Source organism: Carassius auratus, chromosome 18 (genome assembly GCF_003368295.1).
Source record: "Carassius auratus strain Wakin chromosome 18, ASM336829v1, whole genome shotgun sequence".
NCBI lineage: Eukaryota > Metazoa > Chordata > Actinopteri > Cypriniformes > Cyprinidae > Carassius > Carassius auratus.
Window position 1 is genome coordinate 15,437,256 of NC_039260.1, and position 22,684 is coordinate 15,459,939.

The following is a 22,684-nucleotide window of genomic DNA, read 5'->3' on the forward strand; positions in this document are numbered from 1 at the left end:
TTGACGAGACTAGGCTGTGTTCCTTCTCATCGTGGCTAAGTAGCAGCAGGCTTGCAGGCCGAAGCACGCTGGAACCGCGCTCAAAGAACAGTGATGATTAAACAGCATGGCTAGAAGCTACAAGCTAGCAGAAGCATAGCTAGAGACTAGAAGCAGACATGGCTAATAGCAGCAGCATAGCTAGAGACTAAAAGCTGAAGCTAGGTAGCAAAGCTACAAGCTAAAAGCTAAGAGCAGGCATGACTAATAGCAGAGACAAAAAGCCAGAGGTCATGGTGTCCTAGGTATTTAAAGTGGCCTGTTGGCCACACCTCAAATGTTGTCTTGACCAATCAGATATTGTCTTGGCTCGGGGGTATCATAAATCATTTGTTTATCTTACCAAGCCTGTGGTCCGAATTTTCCTGCCTTGCAGGGTCTAATTTTGGACATGATTCCTATAACCAGGTTATGATATATTTTACAAATAAATGATTTTCAGGACAATGTCAAGCAAGAAAATTCAATCACACACATGCCAGACATGACTATGTATCCTTCAGCTATCCCATAGTTATTAAAAAAAAAACATACACAATAAGTGATTATAACATGATAGTCAAATGTGTGGGTTACACATAAATGAATATGGGGTGAAGCGATGGACTGATTCATTTATAAGTCTTTTTGCGTTCATTCTGGTCCATATACATATACAAAAAGCAGTTTCTTTGCCATTCTCTTGACAAATACTTCTGTGGAGACAAAATCCCTTCCCCCTTAGGAATTTCAGTCTGGTTCTGCTAGGTGGGGGGAAGTCAATGTAAGTGTTTAACTCATGGGTTTCCATGTGATGTCCAGCGTTGCATTTCAATTACGAACAACAAATTTGACACCAAATTTCTCTTCTTCGAATTGAAATTGTAAATAATTGTTCTAGTGGTGTTAATGTTGATAGCTGTTGTGTGAACAAGTTGGTTGGTCATCTTGCTTGGTTCTTGTGGCACTAGAACTGATTTATGACTTCCTGAGGAATTCGGCTCGTGTTTCAACGCACAGCTTTGATAGACTCTTTAATTTGTCTGGTTCGACTCATTTCTGTTACAGAGGGACGTTTTATTATGAATGCGCGCACTTTATTTCACATCTTCTGAACTGCTGACAACCAACACCTTCTTACCCCCATTAAAAAGGCTAGGAGGGGAATTTATTATTATTATTATTATTTTTTTTAAATTAAGCATTAACATGTTAGACTGCGCCCAATAAACACAATCAAGCCTAGAAAAAAAACAGTCAACCTCCCCTTTAAATCTAGTTGCAATGGCGATATCACTGCAATAATGTGGCCAACAGAGTGGGACTGTGATTGGCTAAAATGCTCCGCTCTAGAAGTAGTAGTAGATCTAAATATAATGTTGTAATCAACACTTTTCATGATTTGATCATCTCTGTAGGTGTAATTCCTATAGCAAAGTCCCTTTAGGGCATGTCATTGCACTTGACAGCCATACCTTAGGGTAGCTATTTTTCAGTTATGCAAGTACAGCTTGTATATCTTTGAATGGCGAAACATCAAATTCTCTAAAGCTGTTTACCAAGTATACGAACCATTGCACTAAGCAGGACTAACGTAAGGGTTAACATTTGACTTTTTTTTCTATATTATGACCATTTATGGTGTAAAATTTTCATTAACATTGTAAGTGCACCTTAGGAAAAATTGTAAATGTAAAAAATAAATAAAAAACACATAATATTCTCTCTTATTTATTTTACTCAGAGAATGAGAAGCTGATTAAGGCTGTGATCGTGGCAGGTTTGTATCCTAAAGTGGCCAAGATTCGCCCCAACCATAGTAAGAAGAGACCAATGTAAGTGGGAGGTATTTCTTTTATCATTTGTGTTTCTGTTTTCGGATTATGTGGACTCCATTCTGTAGCTCATTGAAATGTCTAAGCCCCAACTGAATATTTACTTACTATCTTATTTTAATGCTGATTGCTTTATCCCAATAAAGACATCTTTACAGACACTTGTTCTGTTGGGAAAGATAAAGGGTAGAAAAGCTAAAGATCAATCGCAGAAGATAGAAGCAGCATGAAAGACCTGTTTTGTTTTGCTTAGTTTTTTCAACCAAATTTAGTAGAGAAACCTTGATTATTGTGTAATTTTCTTGTTTTAACCACTGATATTAAGAGATATATATATATATATATATATATATATATATATATATATATAAATAATTTTTTTTTTTTTTTTTTTGGGCTCAGTTATTAGTTATTTTACATTATCACTGTTACAGTGCTGAGATGGTGTATTGTAGTAAGGTCACCTGTCCCGAAATTGTGAGATTTGTCCAGGCATCCTGCAAAATGCGAGGAGTGTACCTCACTTGAACTATGTTTGTATTTTTTTCTTCCCTGAAATTACAATATCACAATAGGAAATATAACATAAAATGTGAATGCCATTTGATAATAGATTTGATTTGTGGGACAAAATCAATGTCCTGCAATAGAGCAATAACCAAGCGGTCACCCTAGTCCTCTAGGGACATTTTGATTTCAGCTTTTACACACACAGAGTACATCAGCACTCTTTCACAGCCCCAAGCACTGTGCACCTTGTTCACACCACTCAATCTGTCCATTTTTTACATGGATTCCTTTCAGCTTCATTCTGTCCATTATTCTTACACTGTTCTGTTTGAAATTCAGACCTTTACATTCAGCCTGGCTCCATTCAACTTCACTACGCAGCTTTATATGAGTTGCAGAAGCAGATCCTCATTGAATACAAATAGGCAGCTGCACCACAATGTGTGTGAATTGTCACACTGAAGCTCTTGTCTAGTTTCTCTGATGCTAGATTGAAATATTCATGAGTTACTTAATTTAGCATGAGTGTAGTCTCTAAAGCCAGACTTTTGTCTCGCAGTGCAAAGTCTAGCAAAAATATCTATTATAAATGTATACCGTAAAAAAGTTACCATACACCAAGGTAACATTTATTTGATAAAAAATACAGTAAAAACAGTAGTATTATGAAATATTATTACAATTTATATAAACTGTTTTCTGTTTTAATAAATTTTAAAATTCTATTTATTCCTCTAATGGCAAAGCCTTCAGTGTCACTTGATATTTCTGAAATAATTTTAATTTGCTTGAATTTCTGGTGCTCAATAGAGTTGGGCAATGTCTTCAAATTTGGCATCAAATGAAGTCTACAGTTAACGACATCACAACAACTTGCGCAACATCATTAAGTCTTTAAGCCATCAGCGATGGAAAATAGCATTGTCTATCGGGCCAACGCTTGTGCTGAAGAAACATTTCTTCTATAATCAGTGTTGAAAACAGCTGAGCTTCAAAAAAACATTTCAGATGATACAAAAGCATATATCATTTACTTGACCCCAATCTTGAACGGTAATCTAGTGATCAGAATTTACAAAAGTACAGATTTCACAAAATCACCAGCATTCAACTGTATTTCCACTTACAAGTTTTGTACAAGTGACTGTTGACAGGAACTCTTGTGCCATTCAATTAATTCATTCATTCATTCATTTTTTATACTTTTATAATTGTTTCTCTTGTTTTAGTTAAATCTGTCCTTAAATGGCGTATTGGACCAAAATTAAATCTGGTTTGTTGCTTTACATATTGGTCAGATCATCACTTCTAAGTGGGCAGCTCAGGATCTGAATAATGTGCAAAGTGGACCAGACTGTATGCCAATTGTCCAATTAAGCAAAAATAATTCTAGCCTAAAACTGCCCTCTTAAGACAGGAATCGACCCAAGATGTAAAGTTACTTACAAAAAAATGTCATAAGTTTTGGGCAGGGAAAATCTGAAGTTGATAACACAACAATAGCCCCAGTATAGAGCCACATTTAAATGACGTCAAAGTGATTTCTGAGAAGAAATGTCTTAAAGCTGTGTGTAGACTTTAAATCAGGTCCATTGTTTGGCCAGCTTTATCTGTAAAATTGCAACATTTTTAAAAATTAAATCTTGAAATTGTTTTTGCAGGCCAGTGAAGGTGTACACTAAGGCTGATGGGAAAGTGTGTATACACCCTAAATCTGTCAATGCAGAGGAAACTCAGTTCCACTACACATGGCTCATTTATCACCTGAAGATGAAGACAACTAGTGTAAGTAAATTTTTTATTTACCCCAAAGTAAGGTTTTGTCAGCTTTAGCTAACAAAATTGTCCCCAATGAAGTTGCACACACTCCTACAGTGTATTCATTCACTAATTTCAAAGGGAAGGGCTACTGTATATCATTTTGTTGAAGAGCTCTGTTTAGTTGCAAGACAAGATGTTCATTTGCAAATTGATGCCACTTCTAGTTTAAGTCCATCTTTTATTCAGCTTCTGTGTGCCTTTTAACTGACAGCCTCTCAAAAGACATCAAAGCTCCTTTCTGAATCAAGGAGTACCATTTCTAGGGTCTCTGTACTTGCTCAGTGACTCACACACACAGATATGCCTCTGTTTTTGCCAGAAAAAGAAGTAAAACAGTATTAATTTTGGTGCCATCACTGCTTTAGTCTTTTGCACCAGTGCCTGTAGGGTTAAACTTTGGCATGTTTGTCTTGTCTTTTTCTGATAATATGACACTGTAAAGACTAAAGTTAGACATAAAGAGTGAGAAAGTGCTAAAGCTATAGGTAATATGTGGTTTCTTTATTTTATAATTATAATTAAGACTAAAATTAATGTTTCATGCTAATTTATTTAATATGTTGACCTGTAATAAATAACTTAGGGAGTCCTGATCAACTCTGACTATGACTCAACATTATTGCTTTAGTTTATGTCTTTGCAAAGTCTTCTTCTCAGCAGTTCTGGCGGTCCTGCATGGCAATGCTGGGAACACCAGAAGAGAGAAGGAAATTTCATGTTAAAAAGAGGAGAAATATTTTCTAGAGAGTGACAAGGGAGAAGCCTGAAGCAAAGTGGCAGGTAGTACGATTGAAGAGTTAGAGAAGGAGAAATAGTGAATTAAGTTTGAACAAACCAGTGTATGGAGAGATTGAAGAAGGGGGCAGAATGAGACCATAGATTGCAACAATCAGACTGGAAGCTAAAAGGTATGGGTGAAGATTGAGAAAGATTGATTCGCCAAAGTGTATTGAGGTGAACTGAATTTTAATGTCTCCATTTGGTTCTTGTCCAAGTCTTACGTCAATCTTTTCCATGTTCACTCTCACTCTCTAAAGATACTAGAGAGTGAGAACTAAGAGTGTCCACAGAGCTGAGTGACCTGTGACACCTCCCCACTGGGGCCCCTGGGCTCCTGATTAGGACTTAGTAATGTGTTAAACCAATAAAGAAGAGCCGAAGACAGGCCCTTCTTCCTCTTTCTTTGAATTGTAATATATTAGTCTTGATTTAATCTATTTTGAAAATGTATACACTACTTTTCTGGAAATGGTTGTTTGAATGCCTTGCAAACATTTCAAGTGGTGTAACCATCAAGTAATATTTCTTCATGACAACAAAATTATTTACTGTTATGTTGATAATAAATTACTTTGCAGACAAATTACTATTATTGTTAATATTTGAAATCAAAAACAAGAAGTAATTTTACTTTTTAAATATTTTATTTACAAGGATTGAATTGTATGAAGTCATTTATTTTCTCCCTTTTTTCTTTTTTAAAGATCTTCCTCTACGACTGCACCGAAGTGTCTCCATTTTCATTGTTGTTTTTTGGAGGGGATGTTTCCATCCAGAAGGACCAGGACCAAGAGACAATCGCTGTAGACGTGTGGATCATATTTCAGTCCCCAGCACGCATTGCTCACCTTGTCAAGGTGAGCGTTACCTTGAAATTTTTGTTTAAAATTACTGTTTTACGCTGCAGAGCACTCAGTGATGCATTGCAGTTATACTTTGAGTTTATTCTTTATTTAATTTAGGACCTGAGGAAGGAGCTTGACGTGTTACTAGAGGAGAAGATAAAAAGTCCACATCCTGTGGTCTGGAGTGACCGGGGTTCTAAAGATTGTGCTGTTCTTTCTGCTATAATTGACCTCATCACAACAGAAGAAACCCCTGCTGGAGCCCGCCAGTGAGCACCAACCAATAGGGGCTTATTTATTTGAATGACATTCAACTGTCATATACAGAAATGTGATATGCTTTCACAGCTCTGTGAACACAAGCACCAGAGAGTACAGAGAAACAGTATTATTGAGTAAATACCTACATCATTAGAAATAAGAAACATATTTTTGTTCATTTCTTTTTTATTATTATTATTTTAGCATTGGCTTGAGTTATTGTAAGCTTTTCTTTACAGTAATTAAATTTGACATGATGCAATCGATTTGTCTGTGGAGGACTTCCATTCTTAATCTTTCTATATTCACACATACAGTGTTGGGGGTAACACATTACAAGTAACGCAAGTTATGTATTTAGATTACTTTTTTCCAAGTAAGTAGTAAAATAATGCATTACTTTTTAATTTACAAGAGAATATCGGAGTTCAAGTTTTTTTTCTTTTTCAATTTATTGATTGACAGCTCTCCTGTCAATGTCCATGTTGAGAGAAATCATAAGTCGTTGCTGTAGTTCTAAAATAAATATGAATATGCATTAGTTCATCTCACTCAAAAAAATTTAATTTTTTTTTCATGATTCCTCAAACTTAATAAAAAAAATAGTGCAACTCAGAATATGACATAAAAACCTGCAAAAATTAATAAAAAATAATGCAACTCAGAATATGACATAAAAACCTGCAAAAATTAAATGTTAAACATAAATATCCTTTATGTATTTAATCCCATTCTATAAACCAATGTTTTTGCTTCTGACCTTCAATTATCCGGTCCAACCGTACTAAGCAAAAATTACTCTTGAAAAACATTTGTGTGTCTTCTTTTAATGCTGAAGTGCGTTTAAATTTCTTCTACATTCTATTGTATGGACGTAAATGTACTTTCGTTTCAGTCTGAGGCGTATTAATTTCACTGTTGGTGTGAAAAGGCTTTAATATTTGCCAAAAATATAATTTGTATATTTTAAAAGCAAGCAAGCAAGCCCTGTCCAGTTTTAAAAAGTAATGCAAAACTAACGTAATGCATTACTTTACATAAAAAAGTAACTAAGTAACATAATTATTTACTTTTTTTTAAGAAGTAATGCAATATTGTAATGCATTAGTTTTAAAAGTAACTTTCCCCAACACTGCACACATATAGGCTAAGGGACATGATAATGAGGGCAATGAAATATCCTTTGTATAATCTCAAATAAATTGATATGGTGAATATAAAAGTTTACAACTTACAGATATCTAATACATATGTACATGGCATAATTCATGTTTACATTTTCCCTGAGTAAATTCAAAGAGTGAAAAACTTTGTGCTGTTATAAAACTTTCCTTCACTTTAAACAGGTACTCCAATTTCACAAAATGTAATGTTTCATAATGAGCCCTGAGCTCAGATAAAAGCTACTGGGTAAAACATATGGTGTATCTGTCCTTTGTATCAAGCTACTAAAGTTGTTCCTGCTTTGTAGTGGTTAGATTCATCTTCATGTGTTGTACATTCCTCAGGAGGGTGAGCTCCAGACATTAGCATCAGACATTGGTCTCTAGGCCTTGCAGACGGTCCATCCTCTGCATGTTTTTCTCAATGGTCGCCTGACAGGTGATAAGTTCGGCACACTCAGCCAGGAACCAGCCTCTCTCTCCATCCCGCAGACGCACTCCTTCATACCAGCCTAAAACCACATCCATACATCAGTTTTCTGCCTCATATACATAAACCAGTCACTGATCAAAGAAAAAATATTTCAACTAAAATGAAACACAATCTGCTGTCAGAGCCATTACTTAGCTGTAACTAACAGTGTTTTTCCATTGCATGGTATGGTATGGTACGGTGTGGTTCACTTTTGGGGGGGATTTCCACTAGATACAGTACCTGGTAGTTTTTTCAGTACCACCTTGGTTGTGGTTCCAAACGTTCGAACTTTACTGTTAGCAAAACATGATGTGTAAACTCTGCTGATCATTGATTGGCCGGGGAAAATCGTCACTACCTGTGTCACTGAACTTGCGACACGTGACACAACAAACCCCCTAGACTTTAGCTAAATCAATCGAAGGATCGAATGCAACTGTTTTGAACACGCACACCTTTTTAAACAACCAAAAAATGGCTGTTTCATTGTCTGTTGAGGAAGTACAGATGTTCCTCTCATTGATAGCAGAGGAGCAGATCCAGCAAGAGCTTGAAGGGGTGACGTGGAATGAAAATGTTTTTCAGGAGTCATGGCAGTAGAGGCAGTGCAACTATAATGAGGTGAATAATCCCGCTCACTCTTAAGTGTACTAAACTGCAGTGGAAACGCAAACCGAACCAAGTCATGCCACACTGGAAAAGCGTGCCTTTTCTTTTTCCCATTCCCTTATAGAAAGTAAAATGGGTCAGAATTTGCATGCTTTTCACCACCGTATCAATATTAAAACTCAATTTTTATAACGCCGCCAGGCCTTAAATAAGCACTGTTAGGCAATAAGTTAACGGTAGATGCCTCCATGTTTTAAAATTGCACCACACGCCGACCGACGTTAAAGGTGCAATAGATGATTGCCTACAGAAATATTTTTTGTTATGCTGGTTGAAAGTCTCTTCACATCCCTATAGTAATCATTAAGTTAAGTGGTCAATATATTTATCTGTATTTATATATTCTGTGGAAGGCGTAGGACCAGGATATGTACGTCCAATCAAAACGCTCAGTCCGAGCATTTTAAATGGCTTTCCTACCTGCCTGTCAGCGTATGTATCTGTATACCTCTGCACACCCTGTTCGCGCAGACAGTACATGTCATCAGCATGTTCACCCACGTTTTTCAGACACAGCAAGAATGACAGACAAACATCAATAACCAGGTCTTCCTTCCTGGTATTGTAGTACTTTTAAAGTTTTCTCTTTGGTGAATGACACGATGTAGCCCAGCAGTTCCCAATTACAGTCCTTGCACACATATTTTGAATGTCTCACTTGGTAATCTGAATCGGGTGTGTTCACTAACTCATTAGAAGTGAGCTACGTGAATCAACTCCGATCGATACGGTCCCTACAAAGTGTTCATTGCTCCATACTCCCTGAGCAGGGGTTTACTTCACTTCAGAACATGGGCTGGAATTCTGAACGGCTGATGTAGTAATATTGTCTCTGGTATTCTGGTCTGTGAGCATAAATGCGTTAAGGGGGTTTGCATTTGGACAGCGATTGCAGGGAAGGTGGGACATTCGCTTTTGGTGCTATTTTTGGGCTAATGTTAACATTTTCAAAGATCTCCTATTGCACCTTTAATTAAATGACACACACTAAATATAGGGGGAAAATGCACCTGAATGAGCTTTTGTCTCATAAAGTTATAAAGTTAAAGTTGTATTATTACAGTGGCATGCGAAAGTTTGTGAAACCCTTGCATAATCTGTAAAAATTTGAATAATTTTAACAAAATAAGAGAGATCATACTAAATGCATGTTATTTTTTATTTAGTACAGTCCTGAGTAAGATACTGTAAATAAAAGATGTTTACATTTAGTCCACAACACAAAGAAATTGCTGAAATTATTAAAATAACCCCATTCAAAAGTTTGGGAAACCTTCTTAATACTGTGTGGTTACCTGGATGATTTTTTTTTTTTTTGATGGTTGTTCATGAGTCTTTTTGTTTGTTCCAAACAATTAAACTGAGCACTGTTCTTCAGAAAAATCCTTCAGGTCCTTTAGGTTCTTCAGTTTTCCAGCTTCTTTCACATATTTGAACCCTTCCCAGCAGTGACTGTATGATTTTGAGATGCATCTTTTCACACTGAGGACAATCGAGGCACTCAAACACAACTATTAAAAAAAGGTTCAGACATTCACTGATGCTCCAGAAGGAAACAAGATGCATTAAGAGTTGTGGGGCGATAACGCAATCTCATTAAAGTGTGTATAGCATGATTTTCTGCTTCTATTTGGCGTAAAATTTAGACTATATGCAGAAATTGACTTTGGCATGCAAATGACTGATAAATTCATAATAAAATGTATGGCTGGTTCAGTCGACAGAAATACGGGACACACAGGCCTATAATAACTGCTGAAATGTTTGCGGGGGGAAATTCAGGTCAGCTTGAGGCATACAGCCAAACTTGCAGTTAACTTTTGCAGCTCCCCACACTGCACACTGAATCTATCGGTTTTCATAATCTGAGGTACACTGATAAGCATTTATTGGCTTCAATCCACCCCTTTAATCTCATTTACTATCCTAACTGCAAGATTTTTATTTTATTTTCAGATTTGTCATCGTTGTTGATACTAATGTAAAACATCTGGGGGCACTCCTCTAAGTCTTTTTTTTTTTTTTTTTTTGCTTCTTATGGGGACCCCCCTTAATTCATGCTCTGACTATAATTTAAGTTTTTAAAAAAGGAAGAAAAAGTACCCTCAAGAGATATTTTAAAGTCATATAGCCTAGTTGTGTTAAATACGAAAAGCAAAGAATGAGAAAAAGCTAACAAAATATAGCTTTAAAAATTCATATTTAATTTTAGGATGCATGCTATACTTTTATTTCAGAAGCTGAATCGACATGTATATTACAGACTAAAACACTTTGATTACCAGCATTCTTCAAAATATTTTCCTATGTTCAAAAGCAATAAAGACATAAGGTTTGAAATAACATCGAGGTGAGTAAATGTAAATGTAAATGGAACTACTATGCCCAACTATTTTTTTTAACTGAAATGATAGCCTACTCAAAATATTATATAATAATAATATAACAATAAAAATAAAATAAAAATAATTTCCAAATGTGCACTCATTCGTGTGATAACTGACAAAAGCTCATTCAGGGGCATTTTCCCCCTATATCTACAATTGTAAGGGCTGTCCTTCCCATCTTCACCCTCTTGCAAACAGGATGCTGCAACTTGCCGTAGAGTCCTCATAGCCATGAAAGGTGTGTCCATATAGATAAGCAAATAAATAAATCTAAATCTGACGCGTGGTGGCGTCTGCCGTTAACGGCGCTTATTGAAAACGGCGGTGAAAAGCATGCAAATTGTTACTCATGTGGCTTTTGATATACCTCCTTCATTTACATAAACAAACAGTGCATTTAGTTTTCAGACTCCCTTCACTTTTTTCAGTTTTGTTATGTTGCAGCCTGATACTACAATTGTATAAATTGTAAAAAAAAAAAACGCTTCAATTTGCTACAGGAGGCTTTTGTTCACGTGGAGCCATGTAAGACACTTTTATTTTTTTATTGAAGGGCACTTTTTATTTCACGTCTTTTGGACTGGAAGAATGCAACACCTGTTGAGTGCCATGAAAAAGCTTGAAAGATCAAAGACAATTTTTTATATAACTCTGACTGGATTTGTCTGACAGAAGAATGTCATATACACCTAGGATGCCTCGGGGGTGAGTAAAACAGACGCAGCCTAATTTTCATTTTTGGGAGAACTAACACTTTAATGTACCTTACGTGTTCGGGAGTGCTCAAAAAGGGTCTAAGCACTCCATTACCCCCTGTAAATGGTGAAAATCACTTACATCCCCCTAAGAAACAATTACCATCCGGACAAAGCTTATGTTTATTTCAGACTGCTTTCCTTTGATAAATATTGTGGATAATTTATAAAAGATCTCTTTAGAGCAGAATGAAATGTTCAAAAATAAAATAGCCTGCTTTCAACTGTCTTTTGTATATTTAATGGCCATTAAAAGATTCACAGGGCCTTTGAAGCTTTATCCCATGAGCCCTGGCCTTTCAACATGAAAGCCAGCCAACAAGAAACAGCCAGCGAAACCACTGCTTGAACCTATGACCAGCACCATCAAAACTGAGACCTTCAGCTGAGCCATGACATATTAAAACACATCCAAGTGGTTATAGGATGACTCGTTCTGGGACAATAATCATAACACATAAAAAAAAAAAAAAAAAAAAACTGTTGTCTGGATAACTGGTAAAATTCATTTACATTTAATGTAACTAAATAATTGTAAGACTGATTCATTCCATAATGAATTTTCTGTGTGAAAATTTGGTGCATTTTATGTTCATGACCTTTAACCAAATTCACTTAAATATTCCAGGTTTATTTTTTAATACATATGTGACCCTGGACCACAAAACCAGTCTTAAGTCACTGGGGTATATTTTTTGCAATGGCCAAAAAAACATGGGTCAAAATTATAGATTTTTCTTTTATGCCAAAAATCATTAGGATATTAATAAAAGGATATTTTATATAAATATGTTTTATATAAATTTCCTACCTTGAAAAAATCAAAACTAAATTTTTGTTTAGTAATATGCATTGCTAAGAACTATGAACTAAGGCCATTTTCTCAGTATTTAGATTTTTTTTTTTTTTTTTTTGCACCCTCAGATTCCAGATTTTCTAAAAGTTGTATCTTGGTCAAATATTGTCAGAACCTAATAAACCATACATCAATGAAAAGCTTATTTATTCAGCTTTCATATGGATGATGTAGAAATCTCAATTTTAAAAAATTGACACCTAAGACTAGTTTTGTGGTCCATGGAGACATATTTAGTTAGCAGAATCAAAAAGAAAATCAGTCAGTTCTAAGAGATATGCTAACAACATACTGCAATATGGAAAACGTACAGTATAGCATTTGTAAGATCTAAATTAAACCTTCATCCAGATTTTCATTCCTTTTATACATAGAGACCAGATTTCTCATTTCATTCCTACTAGGGCTGTCACTTTTCGTTCAAAAATCAATTACACAATTGATCGGACCAACCAAAAAAAGTTTCTAAAACGAAAATAGGGAATCGATTTTAACCAAATATGTACACTATTAATTTTAAAGGAATTAAATTATAGATGTAACAAAACTCACAAACAAGCAGAAAAATAAAATAAAGAATTCCGAAAGTGCAGTAGGCGTTGCGAAAGCTAGACAGAAAATACCCAGCAATTTTACGCACCTATAGTTTCACGGTTTCAATCGCTGCATCTAGTGCTTTCAAAGAAAATGGAGGACAACGGCATGATGAGTTATGAAAAGGAGCCACCAGCTGACAGCGACAGTGACCAGCTTTTGTGGTGGAAGATTGGCAGTACACATGACCCCCACCTTGTGCAGCTGGCAATGAAGTAGTTGTCCCTGAGACATCAGTGCGGTCGGAGCGCGTCTTCTCAACAGCTGGACATATAGTGAATAAAAAACGCTCTGCTCTGGACCCCGAGAATATTGATTGACTTGTTTAACATTACTTGTCCAATAGTTTGTAATGGGTCTAGCCTTTTTGCACATTTCATTTTGCCTGCCTAGTGCTGCCTAGTAATGTTTTTCATTTATGTTTTTCATTTATGTTATGGCAGCAGTCCACTCTGCAATGCGTTTCCAGTAATCTCTTTACATTCATCTGTTATTTTTCGTTGAAAATGGAAACGTCTTTTTTTTTAGACATGGAAAATCGATTTTACAATCGATTCAATGAACACTTATGTCTTAAAAAATTTTATTCTTTTTTTTCCACAAAAGTGACAGACCTAATTCCTACATACTATCATAAATCCTTACATTTTTCAGTCACAACATGCAATTTAATTTACTCTATTCTATTTATTTATTTTTTTGTCCCAGATATTCCTTTGTCTGAATTTTGTATTTGTTTTTGTTTATCCGTTATATCAAAAAAAAAAAAAAGTGAATGGAAATTTAGACAAATCAAATGTAAAAACCAAACTGAATTTTCATGTTGGTGTGAACAGTCCTTTAGCGCAGGGTTCCTCAAATCTTGTCCCGGAGGGCCAATGCGCTGCAGAGTTTGGCTCCAACCTTGATCAAACTCACCTACCTGTGACTTTCTAATGATCTAGAAGACACTGATTAGCATGCTCAGATGTGTTTGATTAGGGTTAGAGCTAAACTCTGCAGGAAAGTGGATCTTGTGGGCCAGATTTGAGGATCCCTGGTTTAGAGTGAAGAATGTGGAAAAAAGGAGGATGCTCTTACCGTCTACTGTCTGGGACACCAACACCACATCAGCCACCTGTAGAGAGAGCTCATCCGGCTGTCTGGCTGTATATGTCCTTGTCACCTCGACCTGCATGGTATCTAATGAAGGAAAAAATAAATGAATTAATTACTAAACACCCTGACAGTTAGGGAGCTACAATTGCTTTCCTAAGTGTAAGCCTATGATTTTTTTAATTTATCATTTTATTATCCACAAAAACCATAAGCTTATAGCCCAGCTACACCTCAACATGCAGCATGACGTGAGGTATCATTCACATTCATGTGCGTTTAGGGTTATAAGCTTAATAATAGTAGTATAATAGTATAATAGTATAATAGTATAATAGAGAGTCGCTGTAACACACTGCATGACCAGAGGGTGGTGCTGTTTCGCTGAGGCTGGTTATACGTACTCATTCTGTTATTCTTGTCGTTACTATTGATCTGTCCCAGAGCGCTGATCCAGCGGGCTCTCTCGTTACTGTCACAAAAAAAAAAAAAAAAAAAACATACAGCATTAACTTATAGCCAATTACAGCATTAATGTTAAAACCAAACAACACAGAAGCCATTCCTTTATTGTTCTGGACATTCACAGACACACCTCTAGACTCTTGTACAACAGCAGGTAAAGTTACTAGGTGAAATTTAACCTTAGGGCTGAAGCATTCATTCAGGACAAGTAGGGTCTGTTCATTCTTGTGAGCTCCTTTGTTCAGTTTCATTGAGAACATGCCACCAGTTTTACAGAAAGAATGAAAAGAAACAGAAAAGAGATTTAGAGGCTGAAAGAGATGGGGCTGCATCTAATTCAGCACAAATATCCCACAACAAACATAACAGAGTATTGAGAGAAAATCAATACTCTTGCGAGGGAAAATACATAAAATCAGGGAATTTTCAGAGCTGCCCTGTAGTGAGTCAGTCGGGCTGTGTGATTCTCAGCCCAAACTGAAGTGCACACAGTTGCCAGTCTAGTAGTCTCATAGTCTGAGCAGACAGCATGAGCTGACCAGCTGCATGAGTCACGCTTGGCTCATCCCGGTCCCATTTAAAGCTGAAGGGGTCACAAAGGCCTCTAGCCTGTTCTACTACTGGGATCATTAATGAGCTTGGGTGCCGTGTGATTCATTCATTGACCAATTAGTGTTTAAAGAGTAATTAGTGTTTAATAGAGTCGTTGACAAAGAGGGTAGTAAAGAAGATGGGAAATCTTTAAGGCTGAACTCCAGTTAAACATGTAATATAAGTGATTCCAAATAGTAACTGATCTAAAATGACTGACCAGTTTCTTGAGCAACAAATCATTCTAGCATAATTTCTGAAGGATCATATGATCTGCAGAAAATTCTCATTTTAATGACATTTAAAAATAGAAAATAATTATTTTAAATTGTAATATTGAAGTTTTTTTATTTGATTTTACTGTAGTCTTGTGAGAATAAAAGACTTCTTAAAACAACAACAAAACAAAAAAAATTACTTGTATGAAAGCAATCAAATCATCAATATGTGCCTGAAATGACATGACAGTGACATGTGACAACCATGTACACACCCCTTGCATGTCCATTAAATATACGTAAAGCAAACTATGAGAACAAGTATGTTCAGCTGAACCCATCTCCTTCAGCCTCGTTCTGCAGGGTGTGTAGTTACCGTGGGAAGGGCAGCTGTCTATTCACATTCCTGGAATCTGAGCACACATGATCACAACAGGTACCAAATGCCTTCTTGCTGCTCTGCATTACATAAACTGAATTGCTAGCCAGTTTTTATTATATATATATATATATATATATATATATATATATATATATATATATATATATATATATATATATATATAATAAAAACTGGCTAGCAATTCAGCACTTCACATGATTTATTGAAAGTTATTGGTCAAAAAATATGTCATTTAAATATTGTTTTTTAATGGTTTTATATATATATATATATATATATATATATATATATATATATATATATATATATATATATATATATATATATATATACACACACAGTATGTGCTACTAAAAATATTCATGCCATTGCTAAAACTTTGATCACATACAATGGGAAAAAAACTAAGATTGTGTCATGATCATTAAACCTGGACAGTTAGACCTTCAACATGAACATCATCATCATCTGTTCTGGTCAGCTTAATTACCTGACTATAAAACTGACTATACTGGGAACTGTTTTGGAGAGAACAGTGGGAAGCCGATTGCTTCCTTCAACATCTGAAACAACTGGAAGATGTTTTTATAGACGGAATTTCACTAGAGACTACTCAAAAGTTGTATTAATGTATTCTAAGGTTGGACGCTTAAAACACCACAATAGTGCATGTTTCCCAGTCCTCTTCCATGCATTTAAAGAATAGATAAAGTGATTTTACATTTATTGCCAACTTCAATAACTTGAATCTACCAAACCTTATCTTTCCAAACACCAGAAAGCAAGCAGCACCAGGAAGAACTCACATCTCCAGTCTGGTATCCTGCATGCTGCACTGCTTCAGCACTCTCCCACAAGTTTCCTACAGCTAAAGGCCAAAATTCCACACCTTTCACCTTTAAAGATTAGTTTACATGAGGTGAAAAGTCAATGAAGGCATCAGACCACCATTAGAAAGCTTGTTTGGAAGTAACTATCCAAACTCAACCCTGAAGCACAGTAAGGAAACAGAGGAATATCTATATCTATATCTATATCTATATATATATATATATATATAATATAATATATAATATAATATAATATATATAAAATAATAACTTCTGATGAAGGGAAAAAAATCATCTACTCAGAAATTGAGTGTCAGGGGCTTTCCATATCAATAACACTTATGCATACCCACTATGGGGAACAATTGTGGCACTGACACTCAAGTGAAGAACTGGTTTAGCGGTATCGAGCTGTGTTATTAGACACTCAACTGGGTGGAGCCTGAAAGAGGTCCAGAAATGTGGGGGAACTTGTCTTGTGTTGACGAAGGTTCCTAGGAAGAACTACAGTCATGTTGACTCTTCACCAAGAACAACAGTAGATAGGCATCTCTGTTATGTAAGTGGATCTGCAACATACTAAGCTATAATTACACTCTCAGCAAAAGATAACATGTTATCTCACTTACACGAACACACCGTCACGATCTATGGCTGTGTCTCAAAACCTATTAAAACAGCATCTTTGGGCATTATAAAAGCATTCAAATTTAAATTTAATGAAAGTAATGATCTAACTTCTGCTCAATGTTATGTGATCCTCAGAAGATCCTTAAAATTGAAATGCTTATTTGAAAAAAAATATATAATCTTTTCTTTTACAGAATACAATGTTATCAGAGAGAGAAAGTGAAAAAAAGGTAAAGGGGAAAAGAAAGAAATAGAGACTGAAAATAGAGAATAGAGAGGAAAAAAAATAATATTGTTCAGTCTTAAAGTAAAATTTCTGCAGACAGTGTGGTGCTCGCTTATGTAAACTCGGCATTACAATGTTTAGAGGATTTTGAGTCGTTGCCAAGGGGGAGTTATATGGTTGATTATGTGTTCTGAGTGGTTTTCATGTTGCTATGCTGCTGCTGGGGTGTTCTGGGTGGTTAGGTGGTCACTTTCTGACAAAGTCTCTCTGATATTCTGGTCTTTCGATATGACTCTTGTCTTTCTGAACTGTCATTTCTAGGCGTTTTATCTGTCCAAACACTGCACTGAGATCTTATCATAAAATTGCATGGAACCAAAGCATATCACTCATTTAACTAGATGACAAAGGTCTTTAACTGCTCTTTAAAGGTCTGTATCATTCCTGAAGCTTTTAAAGCAAATGGGTTTACAGACCAAGTGGAGCCAGACAGACTATATTTACTGTAAGTGAACGGGCTATTTACATAGAGAAGTCTTTAAGGTACAGAAGAAGATGGTCTTAATTTCTAAGGGTCAGAAGAGGGGAGGCAGATGATTATGTAAAGCTATTTAATTTATTTGTTGAGAGATGGAGAGTAAAGAAATTATTTTAATGTTAAAATAAAGCTGCAAGCAGCGCCCTTTAACAAAAACTCAAGATCTCCACAATTTAACATTGCAAAGACCTTTAGATAAGACTGACCAAAATAAAATGTTGATGTGGGTGCAGATTGGACATTGTACGTCTGAGTTACAGCAACTTCCTTTTTCATGGTGAAACATCAAAATTTGTCAGGCTGCCATGGACACGCCCTTTAACGAAAACTCAAGATCTTCGCAATTTAACATCGCAAAGGCCTTTAGATTACACTGACCAAGTTTGGTGTAGATCTGAATAAATCTCAAGGAGGACTTCATTAAAGTACAACCACTGAAAATGTTACGTGTGTCTACCAATTTTTGTACATGTAAATGAAACGTATCTCGAGACGCACTCTGTTGAAAGTGTATAGGTGGTGCTATCGAGCCATTTTGCCACACCTGATGGAAAAGGCCAGGAAAAGGCCAGGACTCTTATCAAACATATGAAGTTTGGGAAAGATTTACAACAAACTTTATTCCCATAGCTAGAATTTGAACTTTTTCACAGCGCCATGGACACGCCCTTTAACGAAAGCTCAAGATCTTCACAACTGAACATTGAAAGGGCATTTAGATTAGACTGACCACAAAAAAGACATTGATGTAAAAAAAATTCTAAGAGTAGTCTGTTGCAGTGTAAAATATGTCACTTCCTGTTGCCAATAGGTGGCGCTATGACTATAACTGAATATGGGCCATGAGTCAATCTGTTCAGGTTCGGAGTCTTATCAAACATGTGAAGTTTGGGGCAGATTGGACATTGTATGTCTGAGTTATAGCAACTTCATTTTTCATGGCGAAGCCCTTCAACGAAAACTCAAGATCTTCACAATTGAACATGGCAAAGGCCTTTAGATTAGGCATACTAAATTTGGTGTTGATCTGAATAAATCTCTAGGAGAAGTTCGTTAAAATACAACGCATGGAAATTACACAAAAATTACACAAAATTTGTAGGGATGCACCGAAATGAAATTCTTGGCTGAAGCCGAATAATAATGAAATGCTTGTCCGAAGGCTGAATACCGAACGCGGTGTTTCGCATTTTTTCCATTTACTTTGCCAATTTTTTCACCATTACAATAATTAAATACTAAAAATTTGCTTTTTAATATTTTGTGATGCTTTTCAGATAAATAAATCAAATAACAAAAATACAATTTCAAAATATTTATTTAACACTGAACATTTTTGAACATTCCAGCAAATATTATACAAACAAAGCACAATATAACTCAAAATAAATAAATTTGTAAAAAAAAAAAAAAATCTTTGAAGCCCCCCTTCTTGAATAGCCTATGTTAGGCCTATAATTGACTGCGGAAAGAATGAAACTCTGTATGTCTACAACAACAAATGTGCATTGAATAGTGCAAAAAATGTGGATGAACCCAAAAGAAATGAATAACTGTCCTAGACATAAGCCTACTTAGCCTACTTCTTCAGGAAAAGTGGCAGGTTCTTCTTTATGAAAAGTAGCTTCTCTGCTTTCTCACATGAAAGTCGGTTCCTCTTCTCATCGATGACATGAGATGCAGCACTAAACAGTCTCTCACTGTCGGTGCTTGTGCATGGAGCAGACAAGTACCTGCAGAATAGTTTAAAATTTTATTGCAGTTTTCTGACAGTTGCTCATTTCAAAACGAACAATGTCTTCAAGATAATGAAATGGTTGAAACCCAGTGTAGGCCTACTATTTTACTACACTGAAAAAAAGTTAAATTTTCACAAAATACATGATATAAAATATAGGTAGTAACACTTTACAATGTTTGTTAACATTATTGCATTAACTAACAATGAGCAATACATTTGTTATGGTATTTATTAATCTTCGTTAATGTAAGATAATAAAAAATATTTAGTTCATGTTAGTATAAGTGCATTAACAATTTTAACAAATAGGCCTACCACTTTTGATACTTTTTATCAAAAATGTGATACAACTTTACAAATGTGATAATACAATTTTAATACTGTATTAGTAAATGTTAACATTAAAATTAATAAATGCTTTTAATAAGGGTTTTTCATTGTTAGTTAATGTTAAAAATATAAACTACTTATAAAGTGTTACCATAATCCAAAATATAAATAAAATCTTAAATTAATTTCCCATACAAGTAGCCTACCTGCGTGCCATCTGCGCCAGGTCGGGAAAGCGGCCTTGATTGGTCCTCCAAAATTCGAGAGGGTTATTGCCCCTGGGGATGGGGACTTCTGAGAGATAACCCATCTAACTGTTGAGCGGTCGAGCTTGTCCTCTGTCTTGCAAATGGGTTATTCTCTTGGAGGATCTCATCGAACATGTCAGACAGCGAGACTGTGCGCGGCTCATCTGTAGTACGAGCCCATTTACTCTCTGCGCTGTTTTCATCTCCTGCGCTGTGCATCACCTGACCGTCTCCATTACCTATCGGCTTTCCCAAATCCAGAACAACGTCTGCAAACGGTCGTTTTTGCCTCTTTCTCTGACACTTTAAAGTGCTTCCACACTGCTGACATGTTTGCTGCATAAAGCGCGCGCCTCTCGCTCTACGCGGGTTATTTGATTGCGTCATTAACCTTCTGGAGTCTAAGGGTATTTTTGGGGCCTGGAGAAGTTTTGTCATGCCCTGATATTTGTGCTTTTTTCAGTTTCTTATAAATATCTAAATGGGTAAAGTCTAATATCACTGTAATCAGCACAAACTGGGCTATAATAATATGCATGCATGTACATGATTGTATTTTTGAGAAAAAAAATGTTATGCATGGTTAGTGAAAAACTAAAAATGTTAAATCACTTGAATAAGGCCATAAAACACATACATAACTGTAGCAGAAATGACTCAAACCAGACAAATCAAGAGTCTTTTAGAGCTGTGTGCATTGAAACGAGAGCCGAACTCCTCAGGAAGTCATAAATCGGTTCTAGTGCCACAAGAACCAAGCAAGATAACCAACCAACCAACTTGTTCACACAACAGCTTTCAACATTAACACCAATAGAACAATTATTAACAATTTTAATTCGAAGAAGAGATTGTCAAATGTATTGTTCGTGATTGAAATGCAACGCTGGACATCACATGTAAACCCAGGAGATCATGTTAAATACTTGCACTGACTTCCCCCATCAGGGAGAACCAGACTGAAATTCCTAAGGGGGAAGGGCTTTAAACCTTTGTCTTATTCCTGCAGGTTTGCCTTATACAACATTAGGAAGATTAGACCCTTCCTGTCAGAGCAAGCAACCCAACTTCTTGTCCAAGCTCTTGTTCTCTCCAGACTGGACTATTGTAATGCTCTCCTGGCGGGCCTTCCTGCATGTACTGTCAAGCCTCTGCAAATGATCCAGAATGCAGCAGCGAGGGTTGTCTTCAATAGCCGCATTTCCACTGTCGGGCCAGTGCGAGCCAGGGCTTAAAGCGGGCCGGGCGGGGCTCATAGCCCCGGGCCAGTAGCACGAGGCCAGAATAGCGCAGGGTTTCCACAGAGGAGCTTGAAGCACCGCTGCACGTCACTAAAACACGCCCTTTACACGCCTCTCAGAACAACGTCATGCAACCTCATTATTTCACCAACAAAGAGAAGTTATCAGAAAACTAAGAAATAAGCCACTGGAACATGCGCGATCACAAAACAAACATAATAAAAGCGGCAGTGTGTTTGCATGCTTTGTTATATATTCAAATTCAAAAGCATGGATGTTTTAACTATAGAATTGATTTAATTTATCAGGACTCAAAATTAATCACACATAAATACACTTATATCTATTTTATTTATTTATTTATTTTTAACGCTTATGAAAATAGCCTGCTTATTCAGTCGAGTCTGTTTCTGTTTATTAGCCACAGTAGCCGTCACATTAAGAATTAATGATAATATCTCTATTTTTATAAAAACTCCCGAACAAAAAATATTATTAGGCTATATTATTTTATGATAGGCAACGTGAGAAAAACTCTCGAGACGAGGCTTGTGACAGATAATATAAGTTACTTAATAAATACACGACTGTGATAGAGAATAAGAAGCTGACGTCTGATTTCTTCAAGAGGTCATATTTTACCATGTTTACTATGGTAACATGTTTAGCGTGCATATCTTTTTCATGGTTTATAAATATTTCTGCCTTGTATGGTGATTTTAATCCACATTGGATCAAGTTATTTCAAACACTCGCTGCTGACTGAAAGAGAGTTTTGAGCTCGACTTATTTAAAAAAGTGTTTAATGCTGGTGTTAAAGCTGTTATCTTTCTGAAATGATCCGCAGTGCAGTCTCGCTATTTTTATAAAAGCTCCCGAACAAAAATCATTACTAGGCTATATTTTGATGATATGCAACGTGAAGCTAAACTCTTGAAAGGAGACGACAGATAAAATGTTACTTAATAAATACACAATTGTGATAGAGCATAAGAAGCTGACGTCTGATTTCTCCAAGCAGTCATATTTAACATCTTTACTGTGTAACGTTAATGTTTACCGTGCATAATCTTTTACATCGCTTATAAATATTTCTGCCTTGTTTAGTGATTATAATCCACATCGGATCAAGTTATTTCAAACACTTGCTGCTAACTAA

At 35.9% G+C, this 22,684-nt stretch overlaps 2 protein-coding genes across 3 annotated transcripts in view; one reads left to right on the top strand and one right to left on the bottom strand.

The window, feature by feature from the left end:
* The window catches only part of dhx36 (DEAH (Asp-Glu-Ala-His) box polypeptide 36), a 46,862-nt gene extending 40,526 nt beyond the window's left edge, over positions 1–6,336 (top strand). The window contains exons 22-25 of the mRNA XM_026287781.1: positions 1,763–1,853; positions 4,025–4,148; positions 5,669–5,821; positions 5,927–6,336. Coding sequence (XP_026143566.1) covers positions 1,763–1,853; positions 4,025–4,148; positions 5,669–5,821; positions 5,927–6,082 — 524 coding nt within the window. The 3' untranslated portion in view covers positions 6,083–6,336. The remainder of the gene's footprint in view (positions 1–1,762; positions 1,854–4,024; positions 4,149–5,668; positions 5,822–5,926) is intronic.
* A 218-nt stretch (positions 6,337–6,554) lies between these two features.
* The window catches only part of LOC113118538 (rho guanine nucleotide exchange factor 26), a 97,895-nt gene continuing 81,765 nt past the window's right edge, over positions 6,555–22,684 (bottom strand). The window contains exons 13-16 of one of the 2 annotated variants that reach the window (XM_026287782.1): positions 14,469–14,536; positions 14,050–14,151; positions 13,165–13,233; positions 6,555–7,745 (exon numbers count right to left, since the gene is read on the bottom strand). In XM_026287782.1, the coding sequence (XP_026143567.1) occupies positions 7,603–7,745; positions 13,165–13,233; positions 14,050–14,151; positions 14,469–14,536 (382 nt within the window). In that variant the 3' untranslated portion in view covers positions 6,555–7,602. The remainder of the gene's footprint in view (positions 7,746–13,164; positions 13,234–14,049; positions 14,152–14,468; positions 14,537–22,684) is intronic. The other variant, XM_026287783.1, reaches the window with a different exon arrangement.